At 43.6% G+C, this 19,625-nt stretch overlaps 1 protein-coding gene across 1 annotated transcript in view; it reads right to left on the bottom strand.

The window, feature by feature from the left end:
• Positions 1–651: 651 nt before the first annotated feature.
• The window catches only part of ZBTB21 (zinc finger and BTB domain containing 21), a 35,592-nt gene continuing 16,618 nt past the window's right edge, over positions 652–19,625 (bottom strand). Inside the window, 2 exon segments of the mRNA XM_030203813.1 lie at positions 652–1,335; positions 1,337–4,367. Of these exon segments, the coding sequence (XP_030059673.1) occupies positions 1,192–1,335; positions 1,337–4,354 (3,162 nt within the window). The 5' untranslated portion in view covers positions 4,355–4,367 and the 3' untranslated portion in view covers positions 652–1,191.

Genomic DNA, 19,625 nt, shown 5'->3' with positions numbered 1-19,625 from the left:
TTCATATAATGATTATTTAGATTTAAACTTTGTTCAAAACTGCTATCTTTGGACTAGATGCACCAAGCATTTTCTCAGACAAAAAATAGAGAAAACCTTTTAGTTCATCTGGCCCTTTGTCATTAGTCAAACTGAGTGCAACAATGATGCTTTCTGTCCCAGATCTTAACGTGGTTAGCTCTGTATTTTAAATGATATTTTTCACACACACTTGCTCAGATATTAACTCCATACTTGGTACAAAACAGAGAAAACCTGAAATAGTAAACCCTTCAACATCCACTACAATGCTAGGCTGTACTTGAAATCACAGCTGTAATTTGCCATATTAATAAATGCTGCTTTATAATTACTATAAGTATTGAGGCACCAAAAGTACATTACTTCTCAGATACACTAATACAGCAGTACACTTTAATTTCCAGTCACCTCCTCAGAATTGTATCACCTGTTACCATGATACTTAATGGCTGCTGACCAGTTTGATGCTCAAATAGTTTCTAATATTGCTGATTTGATTTTTCTTTACTAATTCATTCAACCTCCAGGTAGTAAGAAGACAATTCCTCAAATTGCATTAAAAAAAAACCCAACTTCTGTTTCTATTACATGTCAGGTTAACTCAGTTGAGGTTTGTGGGTTATTATTATATTTTTTAATATTATTGCTAAAAATGACTAAGACCTAAATCAATACAACAAAACATTCCATTCAATTCTTCTTTGAGGTCAAATGTTGAAATTCAGAAAGCTAAATGCCTGTTCCCCTCAGATGATGGTGATTACAGTCCATGGTTCAAATCTAAACCATCTGCATGTCTTTTTTCTGTTTCTCCATTATGCCACTACCATGGAACAAGGGATTGTGCATACAAGATGTGATCATTCAGTTCAATATTAATGGAATTATCTTATTATCTGACTAGAAAGGTCTCAGCCCATCTGTTGTAATTCCCATTGTTCTAAGCTTCCTAGAATTCTGTATAATAATACTTCAGTTATTTACCTAACTCTTCACATTCAGCCAGCACTAGCAACTTACTGTCTTCTCTCTGATCAGACTTTTTTCCCCCCACTCCACATTTCTGGACTGCTGCAGGTATATTGTATGAAGGGTTTATGGTTATGGAACTTGCAGGGAAATGTCTCCCATTTACCAGTTTGGATTTTCCAATTTATATGTTCAAAGTATCTAAAGATGAGTCCGTTCATGGGTCCGATCATGGCTCCAAAGGCTAAATGCAGTTTTGAAAGTCCTGTGACACAGTTTGCACATATACTGCCTTTTAAAGGTGATAGCAGAAAGTGGTGGAGCATGATAAAGAGGTGTGTCTGATTTCTTGGGGAGCAAACAATTTCTCAGTAGTATTTGGACCCTCAGGGATATTTGGTGGGCCATCAGGTTCAATAGGCTGAATTTTGGGAAGAGGGGGAGGAGGGGGAGGTGGTGGCGATGGAGAGTTAGATGTTGGACAAGGCTCTACCTCTTTACATGATAGCTGTTCTCCAGTTTGTGTCATATGTGACTGGAAGTGACTCCACAAACGAAAGTTGGTTCTGAAAGCCTTTTTACACACGTGACAAATGAAAGGTTTAACAGAACATAAGAGTTCTTGGTGACGTTCCAGTTGTTTGTGCACTGTAAATATTTTTCCACACTTTTCGCATGGCCACAAGCCAGTTTCTTTATGACACACTACATCCTTGGGTTTTAAATTAGCATCAGAAATATCATCTTCATCATCTGCAGGCTCTTCTTTGATCTGAATGTTAAATTGTTTGGTAACACTTAGATCTTCAGGTAGGCAAGCAGAGTCCTCAGAATCAAAGTTCATTTGTTCTGAAGAATCACTGAACACACTATCCTCTTTTGAAGCAAAAATGTTATTTATTTTGCTAGAATCTGGGACAGACTGTTGTCTTGGAGCATTGCTCATTTCCCCATTGTGATCCAATACAGGAAGAGAGAAGTTTTCTGATGGGGCCATTGTGTTTTGATTATGAACTTCCACTTGATGACGCCAAATACTAAAGGATGACTTAAATGTGCGCATGCACTCAAGACATGTCAGCTTTTTATACTCGCACTTACTTTCATGTTCATGCTTCATATCTGAGGAAGTAAATCTTAAGCTGCAGTAGGGGCAGACAGTGGCATTTCTACATAGTCGCTCATGATTTTCTTGTTCTGATACAGAGGAGAGTTTGGTGTTACAAAGCCGACACTGATACACCACTTTGCTTTCCACTGGGCTCTTGATAACAAGCTCTTTTGGCTTGATAGCTTTGTTGCCAATTGGTTTTTCCCCAGGATGCATTCTTATGTGCTGTTTGAACTGTGACAGAAATCGATATGCTTTCCCACAATATGTACAAATATAGGCACCTTTGGTTCTTGGTCTTAAATTCCTTTTGATTGCTTGTGATTGGGAAGTTGACTGTGCCTGAAAACCCTGTTTGCCTCGTCGGAGCTTGACTATTAATGCTTTTTTAATCTCTCTTTCTCTTACTATGTCAATTAATTTTCTTTGGAACTTTTCATCTAGGACAACTTGTGAGCTTGAAGCCGGTGAGGGGTTCTTAACAATACCATGCTGTGTCTGGCAATGTGTCCACACTTTGAAATTTGTGTGAAATCTTTTATGACAAATATCACAAGCATACGGTTTCTCTGGATTATGGTACATGTTAACATGACGATGAAGACCTGCAGTAGATCTAAATATTTTAAGGCAATGTTTGCATTTAAATTTTTTACTGGGTCTCATTTCTTCCAACTCATTATATTCATCTTTACCATCATCAGAACCTGCAAAGTCAGCATCAAGGCGTGGACTTGAAATTTCTTCCAAGTTATCATCTGGCTCAGAATTACTCTCAGTTTCTTTCAGGTGTTTAGAAGGTAGTCTTCTATCTGTTTGGTATCTGCGCTTAGCAGGAAGTCTAATCAAATTTCTCTGGCTTTCTTCAGTTTTATATGGAAAGTCTCTGCTGGTGGATGGTGAAGCATCTCCTACTGTAAAACTTATTATTTCAGAAGGCTCTGAAAGGGGGCTGTTTGGCTCAGTCTTTATTCGTATCTCATTTACAGGTGAGTCTATTTCCCTATCAATTGATTGAGATGCACTAAAGGACCTAAGGCGATGTGAATGCATTATTTGTGCCTTGTCCCCTGTGATTGCTCTGTCTATTGAATCTGTTGTGGCCAACTTTTGAGATAAAGAACTAATTTTCTCTTCCACTGAGCCATCAGATGTTGCGAATGAACAACCTAAAGATTTTAAGTCAAAAGATGAATAGACAGGAACTTGACTATCCATAGAGAGAGATCTTCGCAAGAGACTTTTCACAAGTGGGCCACTCCTGTCAATACTCTGGTTTTCAGCTTCCGGTCCACTAGATGGGACGACCAATCCTAATTTTGAGTAGTATAGTAAATTCCTATCCTCACTTTGACTAGTACTATTTTCTTTTCCAATCTGACGTAATAAATATGGAGAGTCTGAGGAACCACGCATAGAAGGAACAAAATGTTGTGGTCTTTTTGATGACATACCTTTCTCTGTTAGAAGTTCAACACTCACGCATAGCTTATTGTCTGCAGTTTCCTTTACAACTGCAGGCTTTGGCAACAAAACTGGATACTTTTTTACCCAGCCACTTCGACTTTGGTCACTTTGTGGTCTTGATGGCTCAAGAAGTTTTGTGTAGCTGGTAGGATTGTCTTTTAACCATCTCTTTTCATTTTGTAATATACTATGCAGTGGTTCAGTTGATTTTGTTGTGCGAGATTGTTTGGTGTTTGTTTTGGGCGCAATGGAGGAGGATGGCTTAGAAAGTGGTTTTATGTCACTCCGTGTGTGATTGGAATTCTTCCCTTGTGCTTCATTTCGACCCTGGCAAACAATGACACTTCTTTGCTGAGCACTGCTTTCATCTTCATCTTGAAATGATGTCCTCTTCCTGGGACATGAACCGAAAGGTGCTTGAGGAGTCTTGGACAATATATTTGTGAGGAAGGAGATACCAAGGCTGTAGCCTAGTTCTTGTACGGCTGCAAGACTACTCTTCTCCACAAATAAGGATGAGGAATAAATATAATTTAACACATTATCAAATGCGTCCGCTTCACAGAAGTCAAGTTGGAATACAGACTGTGATTCATTCTGTTTATTTGTGAATAGGGAATGGAAGTATTCACTGCTTGCAGCCAAAACATTTTTATGAGCACGAAATTTTTGGTCTCCCACTATTAGAACAACATCACACAGTTGTCCTTTTAGACGTTCCTCATTCAGAGCACTTAAGAGAGAAATAGCATGTGCTGGGTTTATGTAATGCAAAATCCCTTCCATGATATGTGTGTATCTGAAAGATGAAAGGAAATACATTTAGTCAATAACTTTTAAAAAACTATTTATTGCCCCAAGAATAGACGTAAACTAGGTATATGTACAGCATACATCTTGCATGAGATACAACAGCAAAAAATATCATGTTATCTGGGTTGCACTACATTTGAATATCTTGGCCATATCGTATCTATCTGAAATGCCTTAGGAATTTTCTTCCCATAGGATGAACTGAATACAGGATGCTAGCAACTTCACTAAAGTGCAGGCACTGTTGTCTGAACTAAAATATTATTTATACCTCTATTATGTATATGGGAATGTATTAATTTTCATTCAATGAACACCTTAAAACCTATTGCAAAGTATATATATATACCGCCACAAAATTCTGTGATTTCCACTTTTGCATTTTAAACTAGCACCTGCATTTGTATGCCTAATTCCAGATGTCTGTATACATGTAATAATCAGGATAGCTTTTTTCTCATTATCTCAATAAAGTGAAGTTATTCACCTGTAACAGATGTTCTCTAAGGACAAAAGGCCCCACATTTCCACACATGGGTGACATCATCTGACGGATCCCAGCACGGACATGCTCCCCTGCTTCTAATCTCAGAAGCTTATGGGAGCTGCACCACTCATGTACGCACCTTCACGCCTGTATGTGCCACGCGGGAGCCAGGCAGTCTAGTATAATAGCTGATAGAATGCAACTCCTAGGGGAGAAGTATGTGTCCTGCTGTCCTCAGAAAATACCTGCTAGAGGTGAGTAACTTTCCTTTCTCCAAAGATAAGCAGGATACTATTTTTCTACATATGGGAATCCATAACTACCAGGCTGACTGAAACAAAAAGGTGGAAAACAGAAATAAGGCCTGCAATAAGCAAAGGCTAACAGGAACAACCAGAACATATTAATACAATTTTTTTTTTGTTTTGGTACAACCTGGAATAGAAACCAAATGGACCTAAGGGGATGGAGTTGGATTCTAGACCCCAAATAAATTCTAATGACTGACTAAACTGGCTGTCGCACATCAGGAGTTTTGTTCAATGCAGAGTGAGATGTGAATGTGTGGACAGAAAACCACCCTGAAGCCTTGCATATCTCCTCAATAAAGGCCGATCTCAGGTGGGCTACTGACACAGCCATGGCTCTCATGCTGTGAGCAGAGACATGGTCCCTCTAGTCAGCCCAGTATGGGCATAAGCATTGTTTTTTTTGTAGGAAAAAGGTACTGGTACTCATTATGGGTGGGGTCACCACCTATGGCTCTGCCCCTATGGTAGCCACACCCCTTATACCAGCCATGGCGCATATAAACAGGTATCATTGAAAATACTATACCAGTATAGAAGAAAAAAAATAACTTGTGATTTTTTTTTCCATTATAAATAATTTCTGTAAGCTGCTACAGCTCCAGTATACCCAGTACAAAATAAGACAGCAGATATAAATTCTCAAATTGGACATATTCCAAACACTAAAATGAAAACAAAAATGATTTTTCTACCTTTGTTGTCTGGTGACTTTGTTTTTCTGATCATGTTGGTTCCAGTCTCTGATTCTGCTGCTCTCTATCTGTTCTCTTAACTCCGTTTCCAGGGCTTCCTTTCCATTTATTTCTTTACTTTCCTCCTTTCTTCATTTCTTGCCCTACATCCATAGGTAAAAGCTGGGTACTATGCAGACTTGACTGGAGGAGGTAAAGAGTGGATTCAGCTTTTGCCTATTTTCTCCATCCACGTGCAGTTTTTCTCCTGTTTTCCCTTATCTCCGTCAGTATACACCTCCTTCCTATTCTTCCCTCCCCTCCAGCCACATGCATCTCCTTCCTCTCTCTCCTTCTCAATCCGTGTCCAGCATTTTTCCTCTCTCCTCCCCTCCATCCATGTTCATCTCACTTCCTCTCTCTTCGCTCCCCTCCATGTCCAGCATTTCAACTCTCTGCCCTCCATCCGTGTCCAGAATTTCTCGTCTCCCCTAAATCCATGTGTATCTCCTTCTCTGTCTTCCCTCCCCTCCATCCATGCCCAGCATTTCTCCTCTACCCCCTCAATTCAGGTCCAGTATTTCTCCTCTCCTCCCCTCCCCTCCATGCCATCCATGTGCATCTCCTTCCTCTGTCTTTCCTTCCCTCCAACATTTCTCTTCTCTTCCCTACCCTCCACTCCATCCATGTCCAGCATGTCTCCTCTCTCCCCTCCATGTGCATCTCCTTCCGTCTCCTCCATGTCCAGCATTTCTCTTGCCCTCCCCACCATGTCCAACGATTCTCCTCTGCCCTCCCATCCATGTCCAGCGATTCTCCTTTGCCCCTATCCTTCCCTTCCATCCATGTCCAGCAATTCTCCTCTCTCCCCTGGTCTCCCCTCCCATCCATCTCCAGCAATTCTCCTCTGCCCTCCTTTCCCATCCATGTCCAGCGATTCTCCTTTGCCCATATCCTTCCCTCTCATCCATGCCCAGCGATTCTCCTCTCTCCCCTGCCCTCACTCCCTCCCATCCATGTCCAGCGATTCTCCTCTGCCCTCCCCTCCATGTCCAGTGATTCTCCTTTATTTATTTACTTACTTGGATTTTGCTCACACCTTTTTCAGTAGTAGCTCAAGGTGACTTACATTCAGATACAAGCAACCAATTTAAGAACAAAAGCATTTATTTTCAAAGATGGCTGGTGAAGAAGACCAGAACAGGACTTAGTTGTGCAGAGAAACAAAAGAAATGACCAGAGGACACAAATCTTACAAGGAGAGATCTCCCTTTCTGGGTTGTGTTTCAGAAGATATTTGCCCCCTATCCTCCCCTCCCATCCATGTCCAGTGACTTGCCCCAGTCTCCACTTGCCCCTGAGTTCGTTCCAACCCCAGCCCCACCTGCCCACTCTCAGCTCCCCGACTTTCCGTTCCTGCCGCCCCTGTATTAAATCTTTTATTTTACTTCAAGTTGCCGCAGAAACAGCAGTGAAGGCAGCAGGCAGGCTCACCTCCTCGCTTCCCTTCCCTCAGCGTCCCGCCCTCGCGGAAAGGAAATTACATCACAGGAAGGCAGGATGCTAAGAGGGAAGGGAAGGCTGGAGGTCAGCCTGCCTGCTGCTTTCACTGCCGCTTCGCTGCTGCGACATGAGGTAAAATAAAAGATTTCAACGCAGGGCGGTACAAACGGAAAGTCGGGGAACTGAGGGTGGGCAGGTGAGCTGGCCCTGAGAAAAAGGTGTCGGTACACTGTACCGGTGCGTACCGGCACAAAAAAAAAAGGACTGGGCATAAATAAAGGAAATGCAATCTGCTAGTCAACTGGATAAAGTGTATTTCCCAATAGCTGCCCCCATCCTGTTTGGGTCAAAAGAAACAAAAAGGTTGGGTGGACTGTCTATGGGCTTTAGTCTACTCCAGGTAGAAGGCTAAGCTCTCTTGCAGTCCAAGGTATGCAGTGAGCATGAGGTTTGTGGAAGAATGTTAGCAGACCAATTGACTGGTTAAGATGGAATTCTGACACAACCTTAGGATGCATATGTAGAACTACTCTGTTGTGATGAAATCTTGTGTAAAGTGGATCAGCTACTAGAGCCTGTAGCTCACTGTCCCTGTGAGCTGAAGTTATCGCCATCAAAAATAAGACCTTCCCGGTCAGGTACGTCAGGTTGCAAGTATTAAACAGCTCAAAAGAAGCTTTCATCAGCTGAAAGAGAACAACACTGAAGTCCCATGCAACTGCAGGAGGTTTGATTGGGAGCTTTAAATACAGGAATACAGAAACCGAAGATACTTACCTGTAGCAGGTACTCTCCAAGGACAGCAGGCTTCATACTCTTACAAGTGGGTGACGCCGATCTGCGTTTCCCAGTCCAGCAATTTGGCAAAGTAAAAAACAGAGCTTTGTGGAGCGCGAGCTGCGCTCCACTGTGCATGTGTGAGTGCCTTCATGCCCGTCACGCAAATGCTGTGTCCTCAAGTTTAATAATAAAGCAAAAAATAAAATAAAATAACCAAGGAGACAACTCTAAGGGGAGGTGGGGGGGGGGGGGGATTGTGAGAATATTTAAAAGCATTTATATCCCACATTTTCCCACCCATGGGCAGGCCCAATGTGGCTAACAGTAACCTACAGAAATCATACAACAGTTCTACAACTAACAATCAACAACATGGAAGTGAAAGAGTCAAGGGAGTAATAGCAAAGGTGGGGAATATGAAGACTGCTGTCCTCGGACAATACCTGTTACAGGAAAGCATCTTCACTTTCTCAGGAGGATAAGCAGGCTCCAATATCCTCACAAGTGGGGAATCCCTAGCATCCAGGCTCACCCAAAACAGCAAACAGTGGTTAATTGGGCCTCACAACGGTGAAGACATAACACAGATTAACCTGAAACTATACACAAACTGAGTGAGCGTGCAGACTGGAACTAAATAAAATGGGCCTAAAAGGGTGGAGTTGGATTCTAGACCCCAAACACATTCTGATCAAGGCAGTAGTACGATGTGAATGTGTTGACTGAAGACCACATCACAGCCTTGCAAATTTCTTCAATGGAGGCTGACCTCAAGTGGGCTATCGACGCAGCCATGGCTCTGACATTATAAGCCATGATATGACCATCCAAGGCCAGCCCAGCCTGGGCATAAGTGAAGGAAACGCAATCTGCCAGCCAAACTGAAATGGTGCGTTTCCCGATGGTGACCCCCATCCTGTTGGGATAAAAAAAAACATAAAGCTGGGCAGACTGTCTGTGGGGCCTTGTCTGCTCCATGTAGTAGGCCAATGCTCTTTTGCAATTCAAGGTGTGCAAGCTGCTTTCTCCAGGATGGGCATGAGGTTGGGGAAAGAATGTTGGCAAGACAATCGACTGGTTCAGATGGAATTCTGAAACCACCTTCGGCAGGAACTTATGGTGCATGCAGAGGACTACACAGTTGTGATGAAACTTTGTATAAGGTGCATCCACCAATAAGGCCTGAAGCTCACTGACCCTACAAGCTGAAGTAACAGCCACCAAGAAAATGACCTTCCAGGTCAAGTACTTCAGATGGCAGGAATTCAGTGGCTCAAAAGGAGTTTTCATCAGCTGGGTGAGAACGGCGTTGAAATCCCATGACACTGGTGGAAGTTTGACAGGGGGCTTTGGGAAAGCAAACCTCTCATGAAGCGAACAACTAAAGGCTTACCTTCTACACGTTGATGATAAGCACTAATTGCGCTAAGGTGAAACCTTACAGAGTTGGTCTTGAGACCAGACTCTGATAAGTGTAGGAAGTATTCAAGCAGGTTCTCTGTAGGGCAAATAAGGGGATCTAAGGCCTTGCTCTCACACCAGATGGCAAACCTCCTCCATTTAAAAGAATAACACCTCTTAGTGGAATCATTCCTGGAAGCCAGAAAGATTTGGGAAAACAACCTCCGAAAGACAACCTTCGAAAGATTCAAGGAAGCAAATTCTAGGCTCTCAACATCCAAGCTGTGAGAGCTAGAGACTGGAGGTTGGGATGTAGATGCGACCTCTCGGTTTGTGAGATGAGGGTCAGAAAACACTCCAAAGGATAATTCCAGAAGAAGTGAGAACCATTTCTGTCGTGCCAGTATGGTGCGATCAGAATCGTAGTCCTGCTGTCTTGCCTGAATTTCTGCAAAGTCTTTCCCACTAGAGGTATTGGAGGATACGCATACAGAAGGCGTGTTCCCCAACTGAGGAGGAAGGCATCTGATGGTAGTCTGTCATGGGCCTGAAGTCTGGAACAGAACTGAGGGACCTTATGATTGAGTTGAGTTGCAAAACAATCCAACATGGGGGTGCCCCACGCTCAGATCTTGCGGACTACGCCCATGTGGACAGAGACCACTCGTGCGGTTGCATTATCCTGCTCAGCTTATCGGCCAGGGTGTTGTTTGCGCCTGCCAGATAAGTGGCTTGAAGGAACAAGCCGTGTTGGCGAGCCCAATGCCACATCCAGACAGACTCCTGATACAGAGGGCATGATCCGGTGCCCCCCTACTTGTCGCAATACATTGCAACCTAATTGAACTAGAAAAATTGATGAGACAGCAGATATCTGAAAGCCTTTGGAGCATTCCAGATCGCTCAAAGCTCCAGGAGTATGATCTGAAGATTTGTTTCCTGGGAGGATCAAGCACCTTGAGTGTAAAGACCATCTATATGAGCTCCCCAACCCAGAAGATATGCATCCATTGTCAGCACTTTTTAAGGCTGAGGAATTTTGAAAGAATGTCCCCGAGTCAAATTGAATCGAACTGTCCCAACACTGAAGACAGCATATGGAGAAAAAAGAGGAGGCGGAATAGCTTTAATATACAAACCTGAATTCACCATCACAATCACAGGCGAATCTACCTCACCACAACTTGAAATTGCATCGACAAGAATCAACCATTCAAGTCTAACAGGACACCTTAACACAATCCTATTCTACAGGCCACCAGGAAAATGGCAAGACGCCCAAACACAACTCATGGATTTCATCTCGAATACCTGCGTATCAACCTCAAACATCCTCATACTAGGAGACATCAACTTACACCTAGAAGATGACACCCTACCAAGTACACGAGAATTCAAAGAATTCCTACAACTCTGGGATCTGCAAACACCCAACTTACAACCAACACACGAAAAAGGACACACACTAGATATCGTAACAAATAGACTCGAACCGAACTCAACTATCACACTCACCAACACAAGATGGACACCCACACTATGGTCAGACCACCATAAAGCAAATGTCACACTTTACTGGCAAAAAACACAACCAAACACAATCAACAAACATGAGCGAACAACCTACACAACAAGAGGAAAAATAGACCCCACAACATTCTGGCAACAGATCTACCAGAGTGAATGGACTGCAAACGCTGGCACCATCCAATTCCTCCAAGAATGGGACGATATAAGCACAACAACATTAGACAAAATCGCCCCAGTCCAAACCAGAACATCACACAGGAAAAATGCAAATCCATGGTTCAACGAAGAGCTGAAAAAACTGAAAACACAAGTCAGGAGACTTGAACGAGCCTGGAATAAAAAGAGAGATGAACAAACACTAAACGACTGGAAACAACTTCGGAGAAAATACAAATACACCATCAAACAGACAAAAAGACTACACTATAAAACATTAATAGGACCAAACTACAAAGACACACATAAACTCTTCAACCTCGTGAACAAACTGTTAGACACCACACCTGTTACAACCAACGGCAAAGATACACCAAGTGTTGACAACCTTGCAAAATACTTCAAGGAGAAGATTGTACAATTACAACAAAAAATACCCGCCAGCACTATAGAATACACCACTCTCCTAGACTGTCTAGATCCAGAAGAAGGAACACACCCAGCAGACAGAACCTGGACTGAATTTGAACTATTACCAGAAGAACTCATCTCTAAAACTCTCAAAAAATATGCCAAATCCAACTGCAAACTAGACATATGTCCAAATAGCCTCATGCAAACTGCTCCTCAACAATTCATAACAAACCTAACAAATCACATAAACTACATGCTACAAAATGGACTCTTCCCAAAAGAAAAAGGAAAAATCCTACTCACACCAATTCCTAAAGACACAAAGAAAAACACGAGCGAAATAACCAACTACAGGCTAATTGCATCCATACCACTAATAACCAAGCTAACCGAAGGTATGGTAACCAAACAGCTCACAAACTATCTAGACAAACATTCAATACTGCATGATGCCCAATCAGGATTCCGTTCGAATCACAGCACAGAAACAGTATTAGTCACCCTAATGACCAGATTCAAACAAAGAATTGCAACCGGCAACAATATACTCCTCTTACAATTCGACATGTCCAGCGCCTTCGACATGGTTGATCATGAAATCCTAATACACATACTTGAATACTTTGGCATCGGAGGAAATGTCTTGAATTGGTTCAAGGGGTTCCTAACCCTGCGCTCGTATCAAGTCACATCAAATTCAACCACGTCGAAGGCATGGATACCTGAATGTGGAGTCCCACAGGGATCACCTCTCTCTCCAACTATATTCAACCTAATGATGATCCCTTTAGCAAAACTCCTATCAAACCATAACCTCAACCCGTACATATACGCCGATGATGTGACAATATACATCCCATTCAAACAAGACATCAAAGAAATCTCCAGCGAAATCAATAAAAGTCTACACATCATGAACACATGGGCAGATGCATTCCGCCTGAAACTGAACGCAGAAAAAACCCAATGCCTGATACTCATCTCCCAATACAACACAACAGAATTCAACGTGATAAACACACCAAACCTAAAACTTCCAATCTCAGAAACACTAAAAATCCTTGGAGTGACTATCGACCGCCACCTAACACTCGAAACTCACGCAAACAACATAACCAAGAAGATGTTCTTCAGCATGTGGAAATTGAAAAGAATTAGACCATTCTTCCCAAGATTCGTCTTCCGCAGCCTAGTGCAATCCCTCGTCCTTAGCCACTTGGATTACTGCAACTCATTATACGCTGGCTGCAAAGAGCAAATACTAAGGAAACTTCAAACAGCCCAGAACACAGCAGCCAGGCTCATCTTCGGAAAACCTAAATATGAAAGGGCAAAACCACTACGAGAGAAACTACATTGGCTTCCACTCAAGGACCGCGTTACTTTTAAAAACTTGCACACTAGTCCATAAGATCATTTACGGTGAAGCCCCAGCGTACATGTCTGATTTAATAAACCTACCACCTAGAAACGCCAAAGATCATCCCGAACTCACCTCAACCTTCATTACCCAACCTGCAGGGGCTTGAAGTACAAGACGATACACGCGTCAACCTTTTCCTACAAGAGCACGAAGTCTTGGAATACATTACCACGCAACCTAAGAATGATCAACGAACAAGCCTCCTTCCGTAAACTACTGAAGACACACCTGTTCGAACAAACTTATGGAAAGAGCCAATACACATAGAGACCACTCACTGTCCACAATGCAATACACATCCACATCTGATCCATCATCCCTTTATCCAGTCAACCATACATTCGTCCACGGAACTATGTACACTATATGTCTAGGCGCCTAATAATGCCCTTTTTTCCCATTGTCTCTTTCTAATGTCTCTATGTTTTGTCCCATTGTTATACTACCAACGATATTCGAATGCCTCGCACAACTCTGTTCAATGTAATCCATAACTTAGTTGTAACAAATGTATTTCTATTATTCAAGTCTTATTGTAAGCCACACTGAGCCCGCAAATAGGTGGGAAAATGTGGGATACAAATGCAACAAATAAATAAATACAAGCTCTGGGGACACTTGGATGACATCTTCTAGACTTCGCATGGCTTGAAACCACTGAGAAGCCAGGGTCCATTGAGCTAATCTCATGTGAAGACGTGTCATGGATGTAATGTACACTGTGGAAGTCATGTGGCCCAGAAATCTCAACATCTGCCGAGCTGTGAGCTGCTGAGAGGCACAAACCCTGGACTCTAGTGAGACAAGATTGTCTGCTTGCGTCTCTGAGAGGTAGGCTAGAACCTTCTGTGTGTCGAGCAGAGATCCTATAAACTCCAATCGCTGAACAGGGTGGAGACGGGGTAGTTTAAAACAAACCCTCGTAGCTCGAGCACCCAAACAGTGGGAAGGACTACCGAGCACTGTACTCTGAGGTGCTCTTCACCAGCCAATCGTCATAAGTACATAAGTATTGCCACACTGGGACAGACCAAAGGTTCATCGAGCCCAGCATCCTGTTTCCAGCTGTGGCCAATCCAGGTCACAAATACCAGGCAAGATCCCAAAAACGTTCAATACATTTTATGCTGCTTATTCCAGAAATAAGAAGTGGATTTTCCCTAAGTCATTTTAATAATAGTCTATGGACTTTTCCTTTAGGAAGCCATCCAAACCTTTAAACCCTGCTAACCTAACCACCTTTACCACATTCTCTGTCTTCTTCTGCTGCTGGATGGACATAACCCATTGGTCTGGACTGGTATTGATGACAGGAAATGAGCTGATTATAATACATTTGCATGGAGTTCTCAGTGGCTACTAACAGCACGTTACAGCCAGAGAAAACCCCTTTGTGCATTAGTAGATAAATAACTTTTGCTTTAGACCGGCTACAACCAATCCAGGGGCGTAGCCAGACCTCAAGGTGGGAAGGGGCCAGAGCCCAAGGTTGGGGGGAGGGCACATTTTGGTCACCGCCGCGCAACCGCCCCCTCTCTGCTGCTTCCTCGCCGCTGTACATCTTAGCTGGCTGTTGACCCAAATCCCCGCCAGCTGCAGACTTCGTCTAACGCTGGTCTCCAGCGCCGCCGCACTGTTGACAGAAAATGGTAGAATGGAGAAACTGGATTAGAGAGCAAAACAGCTTGTCTGTCTGTTTCAGCCTTAATCCTCCCATCGTGTTTCCTGCAAGTGACAGGAGGAAATGGGCTGGATTATGAAGTAGAAAATCTCTGCTTTGCATTTTATGCTGGCAAGCCTCATTCCTATCCTTTTTCAATGCACCTTGCTTGGGAGGGGAGGGGCTGGAGCAGGAACCAGAGAGCACTAGCCAATAGTGTACCATAACATGGGCAAACAAAACTAGTGCTCTAAGTGACCAGTGATATCTCACGCAAGCCGATTCTTCCTCTCATAGGTTGCCTTTTACCTGGGGACAGGAATGTACAGATGAACAGGCCCCACAGCTGTCTGCCAGTGCAGTGAGTGAGGAGGTAGTGCTGAAAACTGAAAGGAAGGCTGAGGTAAGAAGGGAATAAATGGTGGAGTGGTGGTCAGAGAAAGAAAAACAGGGCCGTCTTAACCTAGGCAGTTGACTAGAACATCAGCTTTTGGCAGAGGGCAAAAGCAGTAATTTAGAAAATAATAGGTCAAGATGGTCCATACTACCTCAAAAAATCATTGGTATCTAGTTTTATCTGCAGGGAGGGTTGTAGTTTTCAAATAGCATTTACCTAAGCAAACAGCTTTTGTGAATTGTTTTCATTATTTATTTATTTATTTGTTGCATTTGTATCCCACATTTTCCCACCTATTTGCAGGCTCAATGTGGCTTACATTATGCCGTAATGGCGATTGCCATTCTGGAATGAGAAATACAAAATAGTGTTACATTAAAGATCATAAATGTTGAAGTAAATATAAAGTAAGTTAGATAGACAGTTCATTTCAGGGATGAGAGAAAGCGAAGATACTTACCTGTAGGAGGTATTCTCTGAGGACAGCAGGCTGATTGTTCTCTCATGTGGGTGACGTCCACGGCAGCCCCAGGTCCGGAAAATCTTCCTAGCAACAAAGCTTGCTAGAGCCTTCGAGCGTGCGGGTGTGCGCACTGCGCATGCGTGGCCATCTTCCCACCCGTCGCGCGAGAGTCCCGCTTCAGTCAACTTAGAAAGCAAAACCAAAGAAAAGGAACAACTCTAAAGGGGAGGCGGGCGGGTTTGTGAGAACAATCAGCCTGCTGTCCTCACACGTGGGGTATCCCTAGGCCCCAGGCTTACTCAAAACAATAAACAGTGGTCAATTGGACCTCACAACGGTGAGGACATAACAGAGATTGACTTACAAAGAAACATCTAACTGAGAGTGCAGCCTGGAACAGAACAAAAATGGGCCTAGGGTGGGGGTGGGGGAGTTGGATTCTAAACCCCGAACAGAATCTGTAGCACCGACTGCCCAAACTGACTGTCGCGTCGGGTATCCTGCTGAAGGCAGTAATGAGATGTGAATGTGTGGACTGATGACCACGTCGCAGCCTTGCAAATCTCTTCAATAGTGGCTGACTTCAAGTGGGCCACTGACGCTGCCATGGCTCTTACACTATGAGCCGTGACATGACCCTCAAGAGTCAGTCCAGCTTGGGCGTAAGTGAAGGAAATGCAATCTGCTAGCCAATTGGAAATGGTGCGTTTCTCAACAGCAACTCCCCTTCTGTTGGTGTCGAAAGAAACAAACATTTGGGCGGACTGTCTGAAGTGGCTTGTCCGCTCCATATAGAAGGCCAATGCTCTCTTGCAATCCAATGTGTGCAACTGACGTTCAGCAGGGTGGGTATGAGGACGGGGAAAAAATGTTGGCAAGACAATTGACTGGTTCAGATGGAACTCCGACACCACCTTTGGCAAGAACTTAGGGTGACCGCAGAGGACTACTCTGTTATGATGAAATTTTGTATAAGGAATATGGGCTACCAAGGCTTGGAGCTCACTGACTCTACGAGCTGAAGTAACAGCCACCAAGAAATTGACCTTCCAGGTCAAATACTTCAGATGGCAGGAATTCAGTGGCTCAAAAGGAGGTTTCATCAGCTGGGTGAAAACGACGTTGAGATCCCATGACACCGTAGGAGGCTTGACAGGGGGCTTTGACAAAAGCAAACCTCTCATGAATCGAACAACTAAAGGCTGTCCTGAGATAGGCTTACCCTCCACACGATAATGATAAGCACTAATAGCACTAAGATGAACTCTTATGGAGTTGGTCTTAAGACCAGACTCTGACAAGTGCAGAAGGTATTCAAGCAGGGCCTGTGTAGGACAAGAACGAGGATCTTGGACCTTGCTATCACACCAAACCTCCTCCATTTAAAAGAGTAACACCTCTTTGTGGAATCTTTCCTGGAAGCAAGCAAGACTCGGGAGACACCCTCAGAAAGACCTAAGGAAGCGAAATCTACGCTCTCAACATCCAGGCCGTGAGAGCCAGAGACCGGAGGTTGGGATGCAGAAGCGCCCCCTCGTTCTGAGTGATGAGGGTTGGAAAACACTGCAATCTCCACGGTTCTTTGGAGGATAACTCCAGAAGAAGAGGGGACCAAATCTGACGCGGCCAGAAAGGAGCCATCAGAATCATGGTTCCGCGATCTTGCTTGAGTTTCAGCAAAGTCTTCCCCACCAGAGGTATGGGAGGATAAGCATACAGAAGGCCCCTCCCCCAATGAAGGAGAAAGGCATCTGACACTAGTCTGTCGTGGGCCTGAAGCCTGGAACAGAACTGCCTTGTGATTGAACTGAGTGGCAAAAAGATATACCGAGGGGGTGCCCCACTCCCGGAAGATCGTGCGAACCACGCCCGAGTTGAGCGACCACTCGTGAGGTTGCATTATCCTGCTCAACCTGTCGGCCAGACTGTTGTTTACGCCTGCCAGATAAGTAGCTTGGAGAAACATGCCGTGACGGCGAGCCCAAAGCCACACCTGGACGGCTTCCTGACACAGGGGGCGAGATCCGGTGCCCCCCTGCTTGTTGACATAGTACATGGCAACCTGATTGTCTGTCTGAATTTGAATAATTTGATAGGACAGCCGATCTCTGAAAGCCTTTAGAGAATTCCAGATCGCTCGCAACTCCAGGGGATTGATCTGAAGACCTGTTTCCTGGAGGGACCAAAGTCCTTGAGTGTGAAGCCCATCTACATGGGCTCCCCAGTCCAGGAGAGATGCATCCGTTGTCAGCACTTTTTGTAAAGGAAAGTTTTTTTTTTTTAAACAGAAGGAACAGCTCAAACGCGAGCTGACACGAAGAAACACAAAAAAACTCTTCGAAAAACCCCACTGAAGTGAAGGCTCTTCTTCTCTGGGGCAACAGAGCAACCGGAAAACAGCCACTCTGATCGCGGAAAAAAGACGACTGAAGTGGGACTCTCGCGCGATAGGCGGGAAGATGGCAACACCTGCGCGCTCGAAGGCTCTAGCAAGCTTTGTTGCTAGGAAGATTTTCCGGACCTGGGGCTGCCGTGGACATCACCCACATGTGAGAACAAGCAGCCTGCTTGTCCTCGGAGAAAGGAGGTGACTAACCCCCCCTGCCGAAACTCAGTACATGCTAACAGTTTCAATCCTGTATGCTTCAATTTCTGAATAGTGAAGAGTATCTTCTGACAGAAGCTTTTAGCATACTCAGCATATCTGAATGGTTTTATTTATTTGTTACATTTGTACCCCACATTTTCCCACCTATTTGCAGGCTCAATGTGGCTTACATAGTACCGTAGAGGCGTTTGCCAATTCGGTTGATAACAGATACAAAGTTATAGTGTGGTCAGATGAGGTAGGTGTGGATAAGGCATCAAGGGATCGAAGGAATGAAGATTATAAATTGTCCAGTACGATAATTAGTTATGCTGTTTTTACTCCTGTGTGTATTCTTTGGTGCTTTCTTAGCTGTGATTTATGAATAAAGCTTTTTCTACGTTCAGTGCATGTAAACTATTTCTTCACTGAAGGAATTATATGCTGCTTTGAAAATAATTTCTGGCAACTGAAACTTTTCTTACACTCCGTACTTGAAACTGGTCTCTCTCTTGGATGAAAGTTTGCATTTCTTGTGGAGCTTTCTTCCTAGTTGAAGCTACTCTTATAACCAGGACATGAAGATATTCTATTATCAGTGTTTTTCCGATATTCTGTAATGTTTGCTTTATTGATACAGCTTTCCCCATATTCTATACTTGTACATAATACAGTTTCTTTATTATTTTTCAGGTGCTGCATTAGCTCCTTTTTCATACTGAAATCTTTCTCATACTTAGAGCATATAAAATGTGTGTCTTTTATACGTTTCCTGTTTTTCTAGTTCTACCTTTTGACTGAAGGTTTTCCCACAGTCTGTATATTTAGATGGTCTCTCTTCGGTGTCAGATTGCTCTGGTAATGTCTCTGTTATGAGATCAGGTATGGGTTCACTATCCTGACACTCTTCTGGTAGGCTGCACACAGCTAGCACCATAGCTATACGATTTGCAAAGGCCTTTAACATATTTACATGAAAAGTATGCTGCTTTCTGTCTTGAGAGCCCATAGATATAACATAGTTTGTATCAAATCAGGCATCTTAGGACCATGTAAGGTCCCATCCAATTAGCTTGAAGTTTATTCTGACGAACTGGGACTAAAACAAGTACCTGCTGACCCTCATAAAACTTTCTGCTTTGGGCCTTACGATCATACCAGGTCTTTTGCTAGGTTTGGGATGCCTGCAAGTTATCTCTGACAAAGCACACAAGTTCTTCTAATCTCTGCTGTATATTTATTGTGAACATTTATATCCCACATATTCCCACCAAGGCAGGCTCTATGTGGTGTACAATGTTAGGAGAAAAGTACAACATAATAGCAGTAGGGCAAAGCAGAGGATAAAGTAGAGAAGGGGAAGGGAGGGAAAACTGCAGGGGAAAGGAAGGCGGAGATGCAAAAGATCAAGCAGCTGAGGAGAATGATCGATCACATAGGTAGGTCTTCAGGGATGTGTGC

Source organism: Microcaecilia unicolor, chromosome 5, assembly GCF_901765095.1.
Source record: "Microcaecilia unicolor chromosome 5, aMicUni1.1, whole genome shotgun sequence".
Lineage (NCBI taxonomy): Eukaryota > Metazoa > Chordata > Amphibia > Gymnophiona > Siphonopidae > Microcaecilia > Microcaecilia unicolor.
This window is presented reverse-complemented; position numbering and strand designations above follow the sequence as displayed.